The sequence below is a fragment of the Diabrotica virgifera genome, chromosome 2, assembly GCF_917563875.1.
Source record: "Diabrotica virgifera virgifera chromosome 2, PGI_DIABVI_V3a".
NCBI classification, from domain to species: domain Eukaryota; kingdom Metazoa; phylum Arthropoda; class Insecta; order Coleoptera; family Chrysomelidae; genus Diabrotica; species Diabrotica virgifera.
In genome coordinates, this window is record NC_065444.1 from 129,559,171 (window position 1) to 129,580,174 (window position 21,004).

A 21,004-nucleotide genomic window follows, 5' to 3' on the forward strand; every position below is an offset into this window, starting at 1 on the left:
TTTTGGGTAGGTCAACGGTTATTTTATCGCATAACATTTTTGTCTTTCATTTTTAAGCATTTTTGACTCTAGATTATTAAGTTATGAGGTATTCTAATACTAAAGGTTACTCTTGCTTTAAGTTGATAAAATACACCGTTTTTTTTTTGAAAAATTTTTTCAATTTTTATTCAAATTCAAAAAACGAAAAATTTTCAATTCGATTTTTCTAGAAAACCGTGTGTTCTACGGACTTAAACCAAGAGTACCTTTTAGTACTAGAATACCTCACAATTAAATAATCCAGTAATGCTTAAAAGTTAAAGACAAAAAAGTTATATGATAAATTAACCGTTGCCCTACCCAAAACGGACGCCTATGATCGGTACTAGAAATTGGCAATGGATGGGGTCGATTTATCTCTGGAAGATAAATATACGTACCGATTTTCGTTTTTCTAAATTGAAGCGTTCTGGAGGTATTTAAGAAAAACTAATTACAAGAAGCCATCTTTAAAGAGCTCTAGCTCCTTTAGGAAGCTTTTTCTGACTAGGCGAATTGAACTAAATTGTCTTAAAATGATCTGAAGAATCTCCTGTCTTCGGTTGTCGGTAGAGTTTCTGGACACCCTGTATAAATCGGCGTTTATTCGTGTCAAATTTCAATACGATACGAAACAAAACTTCAACCAAAACTCGAATTTAAAAAATTATTTCTTTATCGTAGTCTTAGAAAAACCACCGGTAGAGACGTTTTGTGCTACAATTAACATTAGAATTCGTTTTGTCGTATTAATTAATTAAACGCTTTTCTTTTGTTCAATCGTTTGAGTCAAATCTTTGGACGTTAATTTGACTGCTTTTTCTTCAATGCAAATTACTAAAAATTTGCAGACATATTGCAAATTTTTTTTGTTTATTAATTGTTTAAATAAAATAAAACGATTTTAACGGAAAATGCTTAAATTCTCTTGTTTTTTACAATGAAGAAACTTGAAACTTTTACAGATTGTAGCTAATTGTATGAACTATACATAATTTCACTTTTTACGTTAATTGTTTACGTTATGCTTCATAAATAAACAATAAAGTTTCAAATTTTTTGCCGATTCCGACTTCTTTTAATGTTTGTACATCATATGTTTTATACATATTTTAATAAACATGACGATATATTTTAATGTATGAAAAGTGTAAGACTAAAAAGTAAAAAATAAAAAAATATAAAAAAATATTTTTAATAAACGCTTTTCTTTAGTTACGAGTGACTAAAATTAAACATATTATAAAAAATCAACCAAAAAGCAAAAAATAAAAAAAATTGAAAAGATCTAACACATTCGTTAAAGAAAAGCGTGGTGCGAAAACCGTTTATTCAATGAAGACGCGCCACGCTTTTCTTTGGCGAATGTGTTAGATTTTTTCAATTTTTTTTATTTTTTGCTTTTTGGTTGATTTTTTTATATGTTTAATTTTAGTCACTCGTAACTAAAGAAAAGCGTGTCTTAAAAATATTTTTTTCGTATTTTTACTTTATCGTACTACATACGTAGTATGAGTATAATAGATAAAGTTATAGGATCGTGCAAAAAAAAATTTTCAGATTTCACTTTTTTTCGACGTTTTGAGTCCCCCTGAGTCTAAATAGCAAATAAAAAAACATGTCGGAAGTATGTACGTACGTAGGTATGTACGTACGTACGTATGTCGCCACCACCCAGCAAAAACTACTGGACCGATTTCGATGAAATTCGGTATGAGTAAGTTTAAGAGAATTTTGTCAAGAAACTAAGCTTTTGAAAAAACCTCTCAAAGGGGGGCCGAAATAGGGGGGTTATTTGGGGCCCATTTTTGCAAATTTTGACCGAAACGAATGAAATTTAACTTAAAGTTAGCTCATCGATAGGTAAATAGAAATACGGAATTTGACATTTCCAAATCCAAAATGGCGGCCAGCATGGCCGACCGCCCACCCGATACATTTCCTTACCAATCTTAAAATTTGTTTAAGATAACTTTAATTTGAAAAAACATTTATATAGCATAAAGATGGGCCTATAACAAGAATATTATCGTTTTTCAGAAAAAGTTATGGGTTGCCTATATTTAAGGGGTCAAAATTTGACATAACTTTGAACTAGATTTTCTCAAAAATGGCTCCAAGGAATTTGTATATTGTTTGACATATTTTTTATATCCTATCGGTAAATTGAATAACATTAGTCAGATTTCTTAACTCCTCATAGAAGGGAAGTTATGAATTTTTTATAAAAAAATATTCGAGTCCCCGTAACTTCCTCTGTAATAGAAACTAAAATTTGAAATTTGGCAGACATATATAGTACTTTATTATCTATTAGCACAATAAATTTTACCTACAATATGGCTTCCGGTTGAACCGGAAATGAAAAAAAATCTTAATTTTTTAGATACGCCCTGTATATTTTTACATATTTTGAAAGAATATAAAATTACCTTTCCAATGACATAAAAGCCGTTGCTGTAACTCAAAAACTCGAAAAGTTACAGAAAATAGAAATTTTGCTAGAATCTTGTGTGTGTCCCCTCTCACGCGATCATAGCAGAATATTATTATAGGGCAGTCAATGAGGGTATTTGGCTCCGAATTCCATCCTACTACATCGATGTACTTGATATTTTCACAGTAAGTAGGGAATAGCTGAAGAAACAAAATCTACCCTATATACTATGGCGGTTTTATCTTGGGGCAATTCCCACCCTTTCAAGGGGGTGGAAAATTTGTTGGTCAAAATAAGCATGGAAGTGGCTAGAGAACCTATTTTTAAGCAAAAACTGATCTATACTTTTTTTTGAGAACTCAATACTTTTTGAGTTATGCGTAGTTTAAAATTGGCCATTTTCATTTAAAAATGACACGTTTTCGGACGGTTTTTTGTGAATACCTTAAAAACTATGCATCAAACTAAAAACACTATATAAAAATTTTTTTAGATTATAAATAACAAAGAGATTCGTTACTTCGTAAATTTTCTATTTATAATACAAACAGAGATATGGTAGGCAAAAAGAGTTTGTTTTTTGGTGCATGCTCAAAGTGCTCATGCTTTTGTAGTGTTTGAAAAGGCCTTTAAAACGAGCACCGTTAAATGTCGGTTACATTCAAACTAAGCGAGATATGGTGCAAAAAAATATATGACTAATGTACTTTAAGGAAAAATGAGAAGTACATACATTTAACCCCTCATCCACCAGAATTTAAATGCATTGTTTTTCTTTTGCAATACCTCTTAATATAGTGTTATTTCTACTTTCAAAAAGTTGGACGGGTGAAAAAAATAAGATCAAATTATAGAGCGCATTTTTAAATTTTCTTAAAATTCTTCTTTTTGCTCCATGCAATTCGAAAATAAAAATGTTCTATCCCCGAGAAGTGGTGGGAACCGCCCCCATGATAAAAGCCCCATAGTATATAGTATCTAGGATAGACTTTGAATTAGGAGATTGGGCTTTGGGCTACTCAAAAAATTTCATTAAAATCGATGCAGTAAAATGCAAATATTGTAAACTATTAATTTCTCAGAAAAATGAACTAATTTGAAATGAAAGTATGACTAATATTCTATTAATTTATGCAATAATGTGTGTCCCCGAACATTTTCTCAAATGCAGGAATTAATGATGCCTAGAACCATAAAATATTTTCAAGTATACAAGGTGTTTCTAAAATATTAAAATAATGAGTAGGTAACTTTGTTATTTTTATAGAATGCCAGTATCTAGTACGATAACGATAATAGATCGGTACGATAAAGTTCTCGGGCGGCCCTTCCGTCCAGCATTTTTTATTTATTAATAGTAACTTATACAAAAGCTGTCACTAATTTTGGTGTCGCCAATAGTTTCGTTGTGGAAATTTTATGGAAATAAGTTTATGAGGCAATATTTTTGTACGCATTTCGGAATTTTAATTTAGATTTTTTTTGTACTTTTAGATCTTCTGTCATTCAACAACAAATATTTGCGTTAAACACAATCGCAAATATTATGTCCTTATATTCAACAGGAGTCTATGATGAAATAATAGATTTACCACTTGAACAAATTTTCTTCAGTACGCGTTATAGTATGGATGAAAATACTGTACCTGTTCTGAATGCGAGTATTAAAGTTATGAGGAATTTAATATACTCACATGTAGATGAAACTTGTTTAGACAGTCTTCTGGGATTTGGCTTGGGATTCATTCAGCCCATTTTGGCTATTGATTCCGATATGGAGGATGATACCACAGTTAATGATCAACAATTGGTAGAAAAGGATATTATTTTATGCTTGGTTAGGACAAACATATTGATAAGGATAAGGTAACACTGTTCATCAGGCATTTACAAAATCTTATTAAAATAAACAACAACGTATGTATTTTACTGCGTAGATTTTAAGAATAGTTATATATTTTCCATAATAACTTAACACGTTCGATGCATATCTCGCTCATTGGCGGCATTCGGTTTCCCTCCCCAATGCGGATGTCGCCGATGAGCGACTTGGGCTCACTTACATTACATTAAAAAAAATAATTTAGGTTTTGGGAGAAGTACGTAAAAATATATACGCATCGAACGTGTTAAATTATAACAAATCATTTATTCCCCAAACTGTAGTAAATTATTGCAGAACAGACAAGAAAAAAAATTTTCTTCGAGAAATATTTTAAAAGTAAAAAATGGTTTACAATTTATATAAAAAATATGGTGAGGACAAATTGGTTTTCCCAGTTAATACCCAATTTTAATTTTTAGTAATACCTACTCAGAGACATGTTAACCGTAGACAAGGCATACTGAGCAAAAAAGCGTAACACGCGGCAGTCGATCGGTGGTCTATATATCTCTTTTTACTAAGCGATACCGCTCATATGACGGACAAAGATGGCTAGACCACTCAAAATGAATATTGACCGATGGCGTCCTTGATATCGGCGTTACACCTCGTGCACAGAGCGGCCCATAGCTAGCCTAATCTACAGGTTATTATATCTATGTACCTACTAGGTTACTTAAAAGGTCGTCTGCCACAAAAATACTACAGATTGCATGTTATAGCCTCCTACTTTTTTACAAACAAAATAAAATAAATACATATTTATTCGCAACATGTCACCAATAATTTTGAACAAAAATATAATAACAAAATTTCATTAATAAAGGCCGTTATGGATTTAGCCGTTACTTGATGGAAGTTCATTTTATCTAACAATAAAATATACAAACAAGCTGAAAATGCGAGAATTATCATAACCATAACGAAAACTTTGTTTGCGGTTAGTAAACATAATTTCTATATTACTATATTTTTTGTATAATAATTTAAGTTCTTAATTCGATTTTTTGACTTTGTGATCGGTTATGTCGAATTTGGTTCGATATATCGAACTGGCAATATGATATTCGTAATCTTCGTAAAAAACACATTGAATTAATATATGCCTTAAGTTGAAAATTATATTTTTTCGACTCTGAGGTCGGTTATCTCGAAGATGGTTCGAGATATCGAAATGGCGTTTCAGATTTGGATTCACGAGACAAAAATACTTATGAGTTCTTTGGTAGATCGGCTCCAAGTATTGTAGGGTGACGACGCACAAACAAACGAACGAACTGACTTTGCGAATTTATAAACGAGAACAAAGTTTTCGTTGCTAATTTTCGTTATTCAAAATAAAGGCCTTAAACTATATTTGTGAGAATTTATGAAAATTAATAAATCAAAAAATATAGATATGGTAATGGTACACATTTTTATTATTTTATTTTCGTATTACTCAGTAGAGTAACTATGGTGCATCTTTCAGTTCCTAGCCGGCTGCAGACGGGGGATTTGAATTGCAAGGTTTAGAATTCCTTCCCTATCGTCTTTACTGCAGCATCCATATGACTTGCAAATTGTAGAAGTCTTGGAGGCGTATACATGGGGATGTACCAGTAAGTTTTCAATTTAAAAATCTTTTAGTGATTTTTGATATTTTTCAATATTAATTATTTGCTATTAGGATTGAAAACTTGCTTCGTATTCTTCGTATTCGTAAATATAGATATAATTTTTAATAACAATTTATGCAAAATTCGCTTTGCGCATCGTATACAAATGGACATGCTCCATTGAGTACCATTAGGGCAAAAAGGTACGACTCTACGACTTTGCTTCAAGCCTTCAACGAAAAGACTTCCGAATTCCGAATATATTTTCGCTTTTCATGTAACTGACGGCGCCGTACGCGAGTGCTAGAATTTCATGGAAGCAGTGATGAATTGAGTAATCACACTTGGGTCTGCAAGTTTACCAAATCCTAAAGAACACCAATTTCCAGGTAAGCGAATTTGCGCATAGCTTGTGGAACCATATTATTTTAAAATCAATTTTTTTCTCAACTTAGCTGTCATATTTTCTGCAGTTTTCATACATATACAGTTAAAGACTATAAAGTGTAGACACATAGTAAGAATAAATGGTAATAAATTTTGTGGCAATGCTGAAAACAAAAGTTATTAGTGTTTTATTGTTAGATGTTTCATAAAGTCTTTTTAACTTCATAAAGTTTTTTTATTCTCCTGAGCAGTTGTTTTTGCAAATACACTTTGCACTTAAGCTATCGCTCTAGTCTTCGTAATCATCGGAAGATATTTTCCCATTCGGTATATTCCTTTGATTCACTTAAATACATAAACAACGATTAAATTTTAAACTGTCAGAAGTATCTGGCTGATACACATATTTGGTTAACATAAAAAGAGTGTGTGTACTTCGTACGCACGTAAGAAGTTATACATCTTTATCACTGTGCAGAACGCTTCACCAGTGGTTAAATGGACCTGGTGAATATCTCTTGTCCTTCACACAAGACGGGAACCAGCTTCTGTAGTGGTTGATAAGTAGACTCTGATCATCTTTGTCGATTCGAAGCAAGTTGTAAATCGGTTTTGAAATTATTAATAAACGCGTGGGATAATTAATTTATTATTTAACACAAGCACTATTTACAATAACTGTACAATATAATTATTATTGGGTTTACTACAAAACATACATACATTTTCTATGTAGAATTGAAAGTAAAATGAACCGCGATTAAAAAGTGAAGTATGGGATTAATAAAGAGTGATAGAATAGATAATTCGCGTGAAAAACCGAGTAATGATAATAAGAAAATACGAGCCGTGAAGTGAGAATGTAATCATTCGAGAGAATACATTCTGAGTAGAACTAATAACGCGAGCGTGTGGCCATGAGGGTGGCTATTAATTATAAAACCGACTAAAGGCATAAGAACTCTTCTTTCTTTGGGGTTTCGAAACAAGAGGGGAGATCAATTTATCAAAGTCCTATGCATATCTAATTTAAGTTTTAGAATAAACAAAACCTCTAATGCTGTCCGGTACGGACAAAGGCCTTTATTGATTTTAGGAAACAAATCCAACAGCAAGACAGCTTAATCCACACATGGTCAAGTTAGAGTATAAAAACTGTTTTTAATTTCGGCCGAACAATTTGATATTTTCTGAAGATATTAATATATTAAAAACAATTTACGAACATATCAAAAACTGTAAATATAGATTGTAGCAATAAAATTTACCCTGTATTTAAGAAATTTTGTTAAAATAAAGCAGGCATGTTTGTTAAAACAAAACGAACATGTTTGTTTTGTTGTTATTTTTTTTAAACCCTGTAGATTTAAGTAATTATTGTATATTATAATTGAAAAAAGAAAAGAACAAAAAAGAGAAAAAGCAAAAAAAAAAGAAAAAAAAAACAGAAAAAGCAAAAAAAAAACACTAAGAAGATGTAAACCTCCGCGATGTTGAATCGGGTTTACGTTTTAGCGTAGTAAAAAAAACAATTTTTAAAAAATAACAATAAAAAATAATAAAAAAAAACAAATTAACAATACAAAAAAATACAACAAAAAATACAAAAAAAATAAAAATTTACAAAAAAAAATGAACAACCAAAACAGAGTATTATTTAGATACTAATTGTAGATAATAATGTTAGTTTGTTATGCATTTAGAGTTAGAAATACAGAAAAAATTCCTCTGATTGAAAAATCAAATTTGTTTGTTTTTAAAATAACAAAGTGTCTGGCTAATTGGCTCGGCCAAGGCCATCAAATTCACACACAAAAAAAAATTTCGGCCGAACCTGTAAGAAACAGGATGTATCTTAGAATCGAAAGTTTTCATAGAGCAACGCTCTTTGTATCAAGACTCAAAAAGGGGCCAAACGGAAATGCAATATTTCCTCCGAGTTAGTTTGGAAACTACAAAAGGCAGATGTGTTCGTTTTGAAATAGTCAAGGATGCAATGAATTGTATTGAGATTGTATAAGCAGAAATTATAATTATCAATATGCTAGAAAATTTTTCTAACAATCACTATTTAAATAGATTTTAAAAATTTATTCAAAGTTACATACCTGTTTAATCTTAACTCCACCCTCTTAAAATAATTTTTGATAATAATATTTTACGTTTACAAAAAACTGAACTGCCAACTAGTCTACTGAAATGTAAATACCACAAAGTTCTCTAATTACGCTTTTTTGTCGATAGCTCAGTATTAACCTTAATAAAATAATATCAAAAAATAAATGAAAAAAAGGGAGGCAACAACATGCCGTGTTACCAAGCGGTAACCCGTCCAAATACTAACCGCGCTCGATACTGCTTGACTTCGTTGATTGGACGAGAGAACAATTTTTATCGGCCGTTGCCGATTATAAATGAAACAAAATTGATTTTTAAGGCTTCTTTACCATTTTCTTACGTGAAATTAAACTTCCGTGAATATTTACTAATAAATTATCAGTAAATATCTTATCACCGTCGTATATACAGGGTGACGCAGATAAACGGCCTATTAGAAATATCTCGAGAACTAAAGGCAACAGAATCATGAAAATTGTAATGAAGGGGTTTTGAAGAGTGATCTATTTAATGAAAATATTTTCATCTATTTGCTAGTTCCGGTTATACCGGAAGTTGCTTATAACTTCGTTTTTTTTAAGGGGCGCGCCCTGTATATTTTTACATTTTTGGATTCTCTTCGATGTCTTCGTTCTTAAAATATAAAGACGTCTGTATATTTTTACATTTTTGGATTATCCTCGATGTCTTCGTTCTTAAAATATAAGGTTTTGTAATGTTTAAAAGAAAATTACGTTTTTTTCTTAATTCCGTATCAACATTCACACCCGTTAGAATAATTGTAATACAGTTGAGTCCGCGAGTCTTTACCCGTGCGTCATCATTTAAAGCATACGAAATAAGTCGGAAATCTATTTCACGCAACAACAACTGACAGAAAGTGGCTACTGTTCCGATTACGGGTTTTATTATAAAATTTGACGTTATCAAATAATATATAGAATGTCAAATGTAAGTTTTGCTTCAAAACTTTTGTGCAGAATTACAGCTACATTTGAAGTAGCTTAATAAATTCTTATATTATTATTGATTTATAAATAAATAAACAATTTATAAAAAAATTCAGTAACATATTTTATTTTTGTTATTTTATTCACTTTGACGGAAATCTAAACACAATCATTTCTTTATTGTGTGAATGACGTTAGCTTTGTATGTTTTAAATATTAATTGGCAAAATATAATTATTTACCTTAAAATTTCAAAGCCCAATATAAAATTAGTTGTGAAAACAACTGTTTGTGTAATATAAAGAAACTTCAAAACGCAAAAATTCGACAAAAACCGCAAAAAATTCAACTGATTGACAGCCACAAAAGTAAACAAAGCAGAAACGTCAAACAAATTGTGCTTAAAATATGAAAACATACCGAATCGTCTTTTTGTGTACCTATCTCTTTTCAATGCACTGAGTCTAGATGGTTCATAAAAATAACATGTGTTGTTACTTAATAACAAACGGCAGCTGGTTTGTCATGAGTTTCATGCGTGGAAGAGAATGATGCTAGATAAAAAGTATGTGTTTTATCTCTTCAGGTATTAATGACGCACGGGTAAAGACTCGCGGACTTAACTGTATGTAGTTTCACATCAAAAACTCTATTTATGTTCAAATGATTTTTAATATAGTCTACTATTGTTAAGAATTGTTAGTATAGCTAAATTTTTAATTTTAGTATACAGGGTTGGTCGAAACTTGGAATGAGTATTTTCTGAGTTTTTTTTAAATGGAACACCCTGTATTTTAGTATTGTAAAGGCGCATTTAAATCAAAGCGAACACGAACGAACGAACGAAGGAACGAATTCGTTGGTGTTCGCTTGGTCATTCGTTCGCTAGTTATAGTATACAGGGTTGGTCGAAACTCGGAATGAGTATTTTCTGAGTTTTTTTTAAATGGAACACCCTGTATTTTAGTATTGTAATGAATTGATATTGTATGGTACTTTTTTATTTCTTAAGCATTACCTATACCTAACTGCTTTAATTTGTGAGTTGTTGGTGATTCAAGCCAAACATTAATTGCAACAAAAAATACGTGAACTTTTATTAGGTTGGTCGTGAAAATATTCAATCATAAATAATTTTTCGTAAATAAATACATATTAATCTAGACTGATCCTTAAAATTACCAATAATGGTTGAGCTATCAAAATACCTACGTAGTTAAGATTGTTGGTTCAATTAACAATTAAGCACAAATTAAAGCAGCCAGGTATAGGTAATGCTTAAGAAATAAAAATGTACCATAAAATATCATTTCATTAAGGAGCATTTAAATCAAAGCCAACACGAATTAACCAACAAATTCGTTCGTTAACTTTATTGTATTTGTACAGCGAATCGAGCACGACCGATCGAATTCGTTCGCATTCGCACATGTTCCAACCGATGTCGGTAAGTTAGCGAATCATCAAAGGAAATCGTTGTTCAATGTGGACAGTGGATAGACGGTAGGGAACGAATTCGTTTAGAAGTACAGATTTAATTTATTTATAAACATTAGTTTGAGAGGGTTGTTTATTGTGTAGTCGTGAAAACATAATTTTGCAATATGGAATGGACCAATGAAAAGATACTTCAATAGATATATAGAAATGAAGAATGCCTATGAAACCCGAAATCGAAGCTATATAAAATAATAAAGAGAAAAACTGATGCTTGTTTTAACATTTCTTTAGGAATGGGTTTTGATGTCTCTGAACTAAAAAAATGAATTAGCTTCTGGCATCATTTAGACGAGAAAGACAAAAAGAGGGTTCGAAGCGGTTTGCTTTTAAAAGCCTAATGATTTTATTGGATAAATTTCAACCCAGAAATACTAATGAGATAATTCTTTTTCGAGGAAGACTTTTAAGAAAGCTGGTTCTTTAATATTATTCTCTATGCTCCCTCAAACAGCGTATAATACCTGCTACCTGGCTGCTGATACAGATTGCGTTCATTAGTTAGAAGCACATTAGTACAGTACATACCTAAATATATTGAATTCAAAATTATTTTAAAAAGATAATTTTTTTTTTCATTACTTTATCATTTTTAGAAATATGAATACAAATATTTTGCCAGTAATTTATGTGCTAAAGAGTGTTATGTTTGACCTGTGTTCTTGTACGGAATGGAAGCATGGACGTTAAAGGCCAGTTCCATTAACAAATTTGAAGTGTTTGAAATGCGGTGCCTACGTCTAATGTTTAGCATGGACGGAATGATTAAATATTAGAATCAGAAATGATTAAATATTAAGAAGAGCAGCTTTACAGGATAGGGAACTTTTTAATTATGTTAAAAGTAAGAAGACTGCATACTTGGGGCACATATTATGAGGGACACATAATATACACTTTTCAGCAACTGATACTCGACGGAAAGATAGAGGGTAGGAGGGGTATGGAAAAAAATGTCATGGCTGCGTAATCGCCACCGCCAGTGGACAAGAATCCACGGCTATGAAATGCTTTGCAATGCTGCTAGCTAAACACAGTAATATTTTATAAACAAGACAATAGACAATGTAAGGTGGAGGCCTACGCAGAAATGCACAGCATCTTAAGAAGAGGAAGAAATATGAATTTATCATTGCTAGACATTTTTGGACGTTTTATTTATCTCAAACTTTAGTTGATAATGCCAGATTTAAATAAAATATTAATAAATAAAACTTGTCATCAAAATTTTCAACAAAATAATAAAAAATACCTGGATAAATTATTTTTTAGTATGGAAATTATTTTTATTTTATTTTAATTATTAAAATCAAATTTTTTAAATTAAATAATTATAGAAAAGAGACAGGACAAAATGAAATTATTGAAGTTGTATCAAAATTTATACTTATATTTATGAATATGACATATTTTTTTCCTTACAGAACACACATTGCATTTTATAAGCTATTATTTTATTAAAATTTTCCCAACAAGAAACACGACAATAAACTTAAACATAATGTGTGACTTGCCCATCTTAAATACATCTGCGGGCAATATGCACTCCCGATCATCAACAAATGCGAACGTTCGCTTCAATGTAAATGGCCCTACTTTGTAGCGAACGAATGACCAAGCGAACACCAACGAATTCGTTCCTTCGTTCGTTCGTTCGTGTTCGCTTTGATTTAAATGCGCCCTTACAATACTAAAATACAGGGTGTTCCATTTAAAAAAAACTCAGAAAATACTCATTCCAAGTTTCGACCAACCCTGTATACTAAAATTAAAAATTTAGCTATACTAATAATTCTTAACAATAGTAGACCATATTAAAAATCATTTGAACATAAATAGAGTTTGTGATGTTAAATTACTACATTTCTACGGGGTGTGAAAGTTGCTACGAAATTAATAAAAAATCGTAATATCATTTAAACTACCCTATATAACATTACAAAACCTCATATTTTAAGAAAGAAGACATCGAGGAGAATCCAGAAATGTAAAAATATACAGGGAGTCCCATTAAAAAAACGAAGTTGTAAGGTACTTCCGGTATAACCGGAAGTTATACATGTTTTAAATTTTCATGATTCTGTTGCCTTTAGTTCTCGAGATATTTCTAATAGGCCGTTTATCTGCCTCACCCTGATACGTAACTTGAAAGATTTAACAACTAACTTCAGACTATCATTTTTATCTTGTCGGTGTGCGCGTACTTCAGACTGTCGTTTTTATAAAAATTGACTCTCAATGCATTTCCCAATTGCGCCTAAAGAAGTATACCTTTAATAATAAGCGAAAGTTTATTGATAATTTTATAAACGTTACATTATATTTGTAGATACATCATAAACACAGTTAGACCTTCTCTAGAGACCATAACTTACTGCTTGGAAATACTAATACGACTTGCAAGAGGTTCAGATTTTATAGTGAACAGAATCATAGACTGCGATAACCTTATCGAAAGTATTGTAACACATTGCCTTCCATTAGTTATGATAACAAGTAAGTTTCAGTTGATTCTTTTTACAATTCTATTTTAATGCAATTTTTAATTCCTCAGACACTCCTACTTCTGGAAATGGATTTCCGCTTTTTCAAGCAGTTAAACTGATAAGAATAATTTCATCCAGAAGTAAAACACTAGCTTTAGAGATGATAAACAAGTAAGGAAAAATATTTTTTTTTCAATTTATTTTGTTCAAAATTATAGTTCTAGATATTTCTTTAGCTGTTTGTTTTCCGAGTTAGCGCTGTAACATTGATTGGACACTACTACAGTGTACTATGTAGTAGTTTTTAATCAATGGCTATAGTAAGAATAGGGCTTAATAACATTAACACTAATAAAACTAAGTATATGAAGGTCACAAATAATAATCAAGTAGCAAAACCCGAAAATCTAACGGTTGGAACATATATTTTTGAAGAAGTAAGATTATTTTAAACTAAAACGCCTTGCTGTTTCTAGCCTTTTTGATACCATTCTTCTGAACTTACCTGGAGTTTATTCGTCAAATAAAAAAATAACTAAAAGTAATTGGATGTAGGTAATTTGAGGGTAAACTAAATATAAGAAGTGAGATGAGGTTGCAATAAGCAGAAATACAGATCGAAGGCATGGACGACGAAAGAGAGAAAGATAACATCCCAACAGAGGAAGAAGTCGCCAAGCAATACAAAAATTGAAAGAAAACTAAGATCCCGAATCAGATGGCATACCTTCTGAACTTTTAAAATACGGCGCACAAAATCTGACCTATAGTATCAGTAGGCTAGTAGAACTGATTTAGAGGCAGGTGAAACTACCAGAACGTAGGTATAACTGTACCTATTCACAAGAAAGGAGACCAGTTTGTGAAAACTACAGAGGCATTGCCTTGTTAAACGTGACCTACAAAATATTGGACTACATTCTTTACGGTCGACTGTCAGGTTATTGTGAAAGCATAATAAGCAAATACCAGTGTGGGTTTCGCAAAGAAACTACTACTATCCATCAAATATTCCTTCTAAGACAAGCTTTGGAAAACACATGAGTATGGAATTGATACTCACCGTTTGTGATTTTAGATGTGCCTATGACAGTGTAGACAGAAACGCACTATACAAAGCCATGGTAGAATTTAATATCCCAATGCACTTAGTGAGGTTGGTGAAAGAAACCCTCTCAACAGTCAAATGTAAAGTTAGAGTGTCGAACAGAATTTAAAGAATTTCCAGACACGAACAGGACTTCGACCGGGAGATAGCCTATTGTGCCTTCTATTCAATATTGCCCTAGACTAGAGAAAGCTATTGGACAATACGGAATTACAACAAGAGGGACCATTATTAATAGGAGTGTGCAAATACTAGCGTATGCAGACGACATTGATATCATAGCAAGAAGAAAAGCGGACCTGGTTCAATCGTTCACGCCATTGGAAGCAGCAGCAAAAAGAATGGGGTTACACTTTAATACTAATAAAACCAAGTATATGAAGGTCACAAATAAAAATCAAGTAGCAGACCCGAAGAACTAACGGTTGGAACATATACTTTCGAAGGAGTAAGAGAGTTCGTATATCTAGGCTCACAAATCAACCAAAGTAATACATTAACTTCAGAAATTAACAGACGTATATATCTATATTTCGTCTAATTTACTAACCGTTGCACGTCATCCGCGTCATAGCCTGTGACGTCGCATGATACCAACACGAAATATTTAGGCGGGAGGTGTGTTCTTTTTCAGAATCACTTTGCCGAGTACACTGGAATTACAGCCACTAGACATATTTTATTATATACGCGTAGAAATAATATTTGAAGATTTCTATTAATGTTAACCTAAAGAAATACACAATAATATGTTTCATTTAATTTGAATAAATGGATTATAAAGCGTTTTTATGAAGCACATTTGTCCGGAACACACTGTAACTGTAATCGAACGAAGGTGACATTTTAGAATAAATTGGTAACATTTATTTGACAGTAGCGGTGATGACTCTTCATATTTGTTTATATTCTTGACTATAAGTATCTGTTTTATTATATTTACTGTTTTTATTATTTACTTTACTATAAATAAATAGATCCTCTCCTATAAAAATATAAATTTCACCTAATTTTATCACGACTTGGAATAATCGAGGTATCTGACAACTTTTTTAGTTGTTATTGTAGACATATACAAAGAAACCTACCGGCTTCATGCCAAGAGTTCAGAGCCGTTTTTTAATTATTAACAATGCAGTGCAAAAACGCTTGCACTGCAAATCTTAAAGGATTATAACTTAATTCTTGTTCTCTATTTCTTAAGTCTTTACTTATTTACATTGAATATTAATTTGTTTTGTTGTATAATCCACGTTTACAATAATCATGTGATCTATTTGATTTAAAATGGATTCAGGATTTTTTTATACTTTGGCAACTATGTCAACTTAGATCTCTGGCGTAGATAATGACGTGCAACGGTAAGTAAATTAGACGGACTGTAGCAAGTAGAACGTACTATGGATTAAGGCCATGGGTACATAATTCGCAAATAATTTACGGTTATCCCTACTTTTTCTGTCTTTACACGGCAAATTACGTGTAGTAAAATTCACACTGGTATGGATATGTAAACATTACTAGAATGCCAGTCTACTTGAAAATGTCACCATTAACGAAAGGGGAGGCTTTTGAATGTTCTTGGATAACTGTTATTTGTATAATTGCAAATTATTAATTCAGTTAATAAACGTGATATTTTTTTCATTAACTATGTATTCAGTGATTGTAATAATTTATATGTACAACAAAAACTAATACTCAATCGAGAAAAGAGGAAAAGTGTTAAAGTGATTTTTTAATAATATATTGTTACTATGGAACGCTTACAATTTTGAACATCTTTAACAACAAATACTTGGATCACAGAATATATTATCCTGATGTATTCTCTGCTTGGATCTTCCACAAATAATACACAATAAATAACTTTTTATTAAGTTCACGTCTTAAATCAATTATTTATCAAATACACTATACAGTAAGAGTCACCGTACTAGACACATGGGTAGGTACTTAATTGCTATTCTTATGGGCTAATCCGGACCGTTCTCAGATCTGACTTTCATCCCTGTCATGTCACTGCCAAGAAACTATTCAAAATAATTGTTTTTCGGTACAAAAAATACATTGGTTAATAGTATTATTACTTTTTTTAAATAACTGTATTCAAACACCAAGAATATTACCATACTTTAAAACTTTTACAACTTTAACAAAATGACAACAACTATAAACGTCAAAATTAGATCAGCTGTTAAGAAACTTTCTATGTTAATATTCAGTTTCTATTGGTTTCTATTTTCTATACATTTTCTGACGTTCTAAACGTCACTAGACATAAAAATAAACATTTCAACAAGTGAAGGTTCCAGGACTGTAGTAGTTCCTATGTGTCTAGTATCTTGGCGCTGACTGTATATCAATACTATTTAATCAACAACTCAAAATATTTCCGATGCCATGTCAAATATTTAAAATTATTGTCACTGATTGTCAATGTCTGACTGACAATATGCTGACAATATTCTATTCGACTGAGTGCGTTGTAAGACAAAGATAGATTTGGAAAATATTACCACGGACATAATGTTCATTGTTTTCGAATCCTGAAAAAACTAACAAATACTTTTAAAAAATTTAAACGCAGAATGAAAGACTAAATTATTACCGAGGGCCAAAAGTCCCTTAGAATAAATAAAAAGTTTATTTTGAACGAGATATTTGAAATTAAAAATCACACTAAATTTTCTCTTAGTTTTTCACTTCTGTAACTTATTAAAATAAACATTATAGAAGTTCTCAGGGACTTTCGGCCCTCACTAATAACGTAATCTTTCATTCTGCGTTTAAATTTTTCAAAAATGCTTATTAGTTTTCTCAGGATTCGAAAAAAATTAATCCCCATTTGAATAGCATTGCAGCCGAAAATACGTACCCATCCTCTTAAAGAAACTTTTGATATCAAACATAGTCACAAAAAGAACAAAAATATTGATAGACAGAACTCTAATCAAGCCCATCAGAAACGTGGACGATAACAAAAAGTGATGAAGAACGGTTATGCTGTTTTGAACGTAACATTCTCAGACATAATTATAAAGGCCTGCCGGAAAACGGATATGGCGTAAACGCTATAATTTTGAGCTTTACCGCCATTATAGTGTGCTTAGTATTGGTAGATGTATCAAAATAAACCGGATGCGGTGGCTAAGCAAATTAGGAGGGAATGAATGTGATGGAGCCATCGAAACACCTTTATAACCAAAGACCTGTTGGAGTGAGGAGAAGAGGCAGGCATAGAGCACGATTTAGAGATCAAATGGAAGACGACTTGCGAGTATTAAGAGTACGAAATTGGAAAACCAAGCCGAATGATAGGAAGGAATCAGTGGCGGATCTACGAGGAGGGAAAACAGGGGAAATTTCTTTGGAAACTCTTTGGAATTAGATATTCTTTGCAAGAAGTGCTTAATTTAAAGAATGAGGATTTAATAGTTTTTTTTGTTATTATTGGCTACATTATTTGGCATTAGAAATTGCCAACTGTCAAATGTAGACTTGCCAGGCTAACACTAAGGAGCCCTGAAAAGTCAGCATCGAAGAGCAAAAAAGTACGTTGGGAATGACCAGGAAAAACCTACGCTTGACAGTTGTGTTTTTTACTACCTGTATGCATGAAGTATGCAGGCTATTGATTATGTATTTTAGAAAGGAACTACGACGTTAACGGGGTTTTATTGTTTCATATAGTCAATGGACCTCTAAATATGAAAAACCCGCGGGGTGCTACCATTTAAAGGGGTGCGTTTTTTGGGAAAGGGGTGAATTAGTCCCTAGGCACAGGGCGAATTAGGGTGAGTTCTATGCACTTTTGGTACAAACACGTCTACAGGAAAATTGTTCCAGGTTAAATTTGCTACCGAAACATCACATTTAAAGTCAAAAATATTTTTTTTACAAAAATATATTCAAAAGAAAAGAAAGAAAAAAAACCCGAAAGATAGCAATTTTGTTTTTTGCCCCATAACTTTTTTCCACGGGGATATAGGTATAGGGTATAGGCATTGCTTCACAGAAGAAAAACTCCATCCTTCCTCTTTAAAATGACGTTTGGTAGAAGTCTCTATGATTTCTAGTATCCAAAATATGATTTTTCAAATTTCGCCACTCACAGCTATTTTTGCCCATTTCCTTATTACTTCTCAAACATTACTTTTCTCAATAAAAGTCAATTATGTACCTTTAAAATGGTCTATTGTAGAAGGCTGGATGACTCTATTTTTAAGCAAGATACAGTTGTTCAAATATACTTTTAATGATTTTTGATATATTAAACGATTATTTTTAAATTTCTCATTATAACTCTTTTTATTGTATATTTAGGTACATACATTGTACAATAAAAAAGAAAGCAACCTTTTTTTGCACAATTTTGTAAAAAATTCTAGGACTATTATTTTTAAACAAGATATGCTTTTTCAAATTGTGACATATACACATGCAATAGGTCCCATTAAGTTGGAACCATATGGAAAACTTTATTATTAAGTTTATAAAAAAAATTATTCTTTATAAAATGCTCTGCATAGTCTAAAACCTCAGATGCAATCATCAGACATAAAATTTTATCAATAGTGTACGAGGTATGTCAGAAAATATGAATTTCGCTCAAGGGTAAAGTACCTTTATATTTCACAATATCGAAAAGTCTTATTAAAAAAAGTGATTTGGAATTAAAAATTATGTTAAAGTATGTAATTATATTCTTCCAATTAAAAAAAATATTAAAAAAAATTAAATTTTTTCTCAAATTAAGGATACTCTTGGATATCCTACGGATATCTTGTTTAAAAATAGTCCTAGAATTTTTTGCAATACACCATTTTAAAGTAAAGAAAATCAACTTTTTTTATTGCACAATGTATACAGGGTGATTGATTAGTGGGGTAAAGCTCAATAGATGCGCTATAGTAATAGATAGCAATAAAAGTTAATAACAAAAATTGTAGCCAACTTTGAGCTTCATATTACAAAATTAGTTAGCATGTTACAGGGTGTTTGATAACACAGTGGCAGACCAAACTTATGTTTTTTTAAATGGAACACCCTATATTTTATTTTATATTCGAAATCCTGTTAACTTCTCTATCACAAAAATATAAAGGTTTGTTATGTTATACAGGGTATTTACAAAGTTATAACCAATTTTATATGAAAATCGTAACAAGTTCGACTACCTGCATAAATAAGAATACGCACAACAGCAACGGTTTATTGATGCCATATTTTTTTGTGTATTGTCAAAATTTTCAAAAATGATTGATATTGCTAATTTTCTTTATATAAAATACAGGGTGAGTCAAAACGCAAGTACATTATTTTCTCAGTAATTTTAAAAGGAACACCCTGTATTTTATATCACTATTGAAAAGTACCATTACCGTACTTTAATTTTTAGATAACATTCCCTATGTCTAAATTTATTAATTTTCGAGATATTTTCATTTTTCAATTGACCAGTAGCGTGGCCACCCAGATCACCAGAATTTAATAAACTGGACTGATTTTTTTGGGGTTACGTTAATAATGAAGATTATAAAATACCACCAACAACAAGGGATGAGATGAAAAATAGAATACAAAGTGTATTTCGATGTATTAATTTACAAATGCTTCGTAGTGTAAGGAGCTCATCCAATGATCGTTTTAGGCGTGCATAAATGTGTTAGGAGGTAATTTTGAACACCTTATGTAATTAAGTATTAAAAATATTTTATTAAAAGTAGCTTTAAATTTTTCCAAACATGTTTTTTTGCAAAATGTATTACTGATAAATCATTTTTTGTTCTTTATTTGTTACATTGTTACATTTACATACAAAGGTAGTGTTTAATTGTCTTCACAAACTGCTGTATTTTGTGTTTGTGTGTTTTTTTTTAAATTGATTACTAATAAATTATTTTCCTTTCTTTATTTGTTACATTTACATACAAAAGTGGTTGTATAATCCTAGGGCTCAGTGGAGGCTGTTCTTCAGATAAGGGAAACACCAATAGCGATAAAAGAATTTATTTATAACACCGACACTAGGGTAATTACCCCGGGAGAACTTTGAGTATTGACTTGTTACTTATACACGTTTAGTTGAAGACTCTAATGATACTACATAGTGATTGCAGTTAAAAGCACATCTTGCCTGGTTGAAGTGATTCTTGAGAATGATTCTAAATGTATATTCTTTCTCAGCGGTGGCACCAATATTGGTGTCAGGCCACGCGCTGAGTATGTTTACAAAATATTGAGAACAAAGAAATATATTCGATCATCAAATTAAATATGCAATTGCCCGAATTATTGTTTACAATTTACAATTCGTGAACTAAATTAGAAACCCGTACATGAATTATACCATAACAAATTGGCTCATGTGATATACGGGGTGATAAAAATATATTGTTCAATATCGGATATGAATAATGAATGTTTGATATTGGACATACTGCGGGGGCGAAATTACTGCCCAACGAAATAAGTAATAACGAATGTAGTCAGTGCTCAAAGTTTACAATAATCA

The 21,004-nt window shown here is 31.4% G+C and overlaps 1 protein-coding gene across 2 annotated transcripts in view; it reads left to right on the forward strand.

Moving 5' to 3' along the window:
• LOC114337173 (RNA polymerase II-associated protein 1) overlaps positions 1 to 21,004 on the forward strand; it is a 114,236-nt gene that overhangs the window by 36,657 nt on the left and 56,575 nt on the right. For both annotated transcript variants that reach the window (XM_028287572.2, XM_028287573.2), the window contains exons 6-8: positions 3,953 to 4,324; positions 13,223 to 13,389; positions 13,448 to 13,550. In XM_028287572.2, the coding sequence (XP_028143373.1) occupies positions 3,953 to 4,324; positions 13,223 to 13,389; positions 13,448 to 13,550 (642 nt within the window). The remainder of the gene's footprint in view (positions 1 to 3,952; positions 4,325 to 13,222; positions 13,390 to 13,447; positions 13,551 to 21,004) is intronic.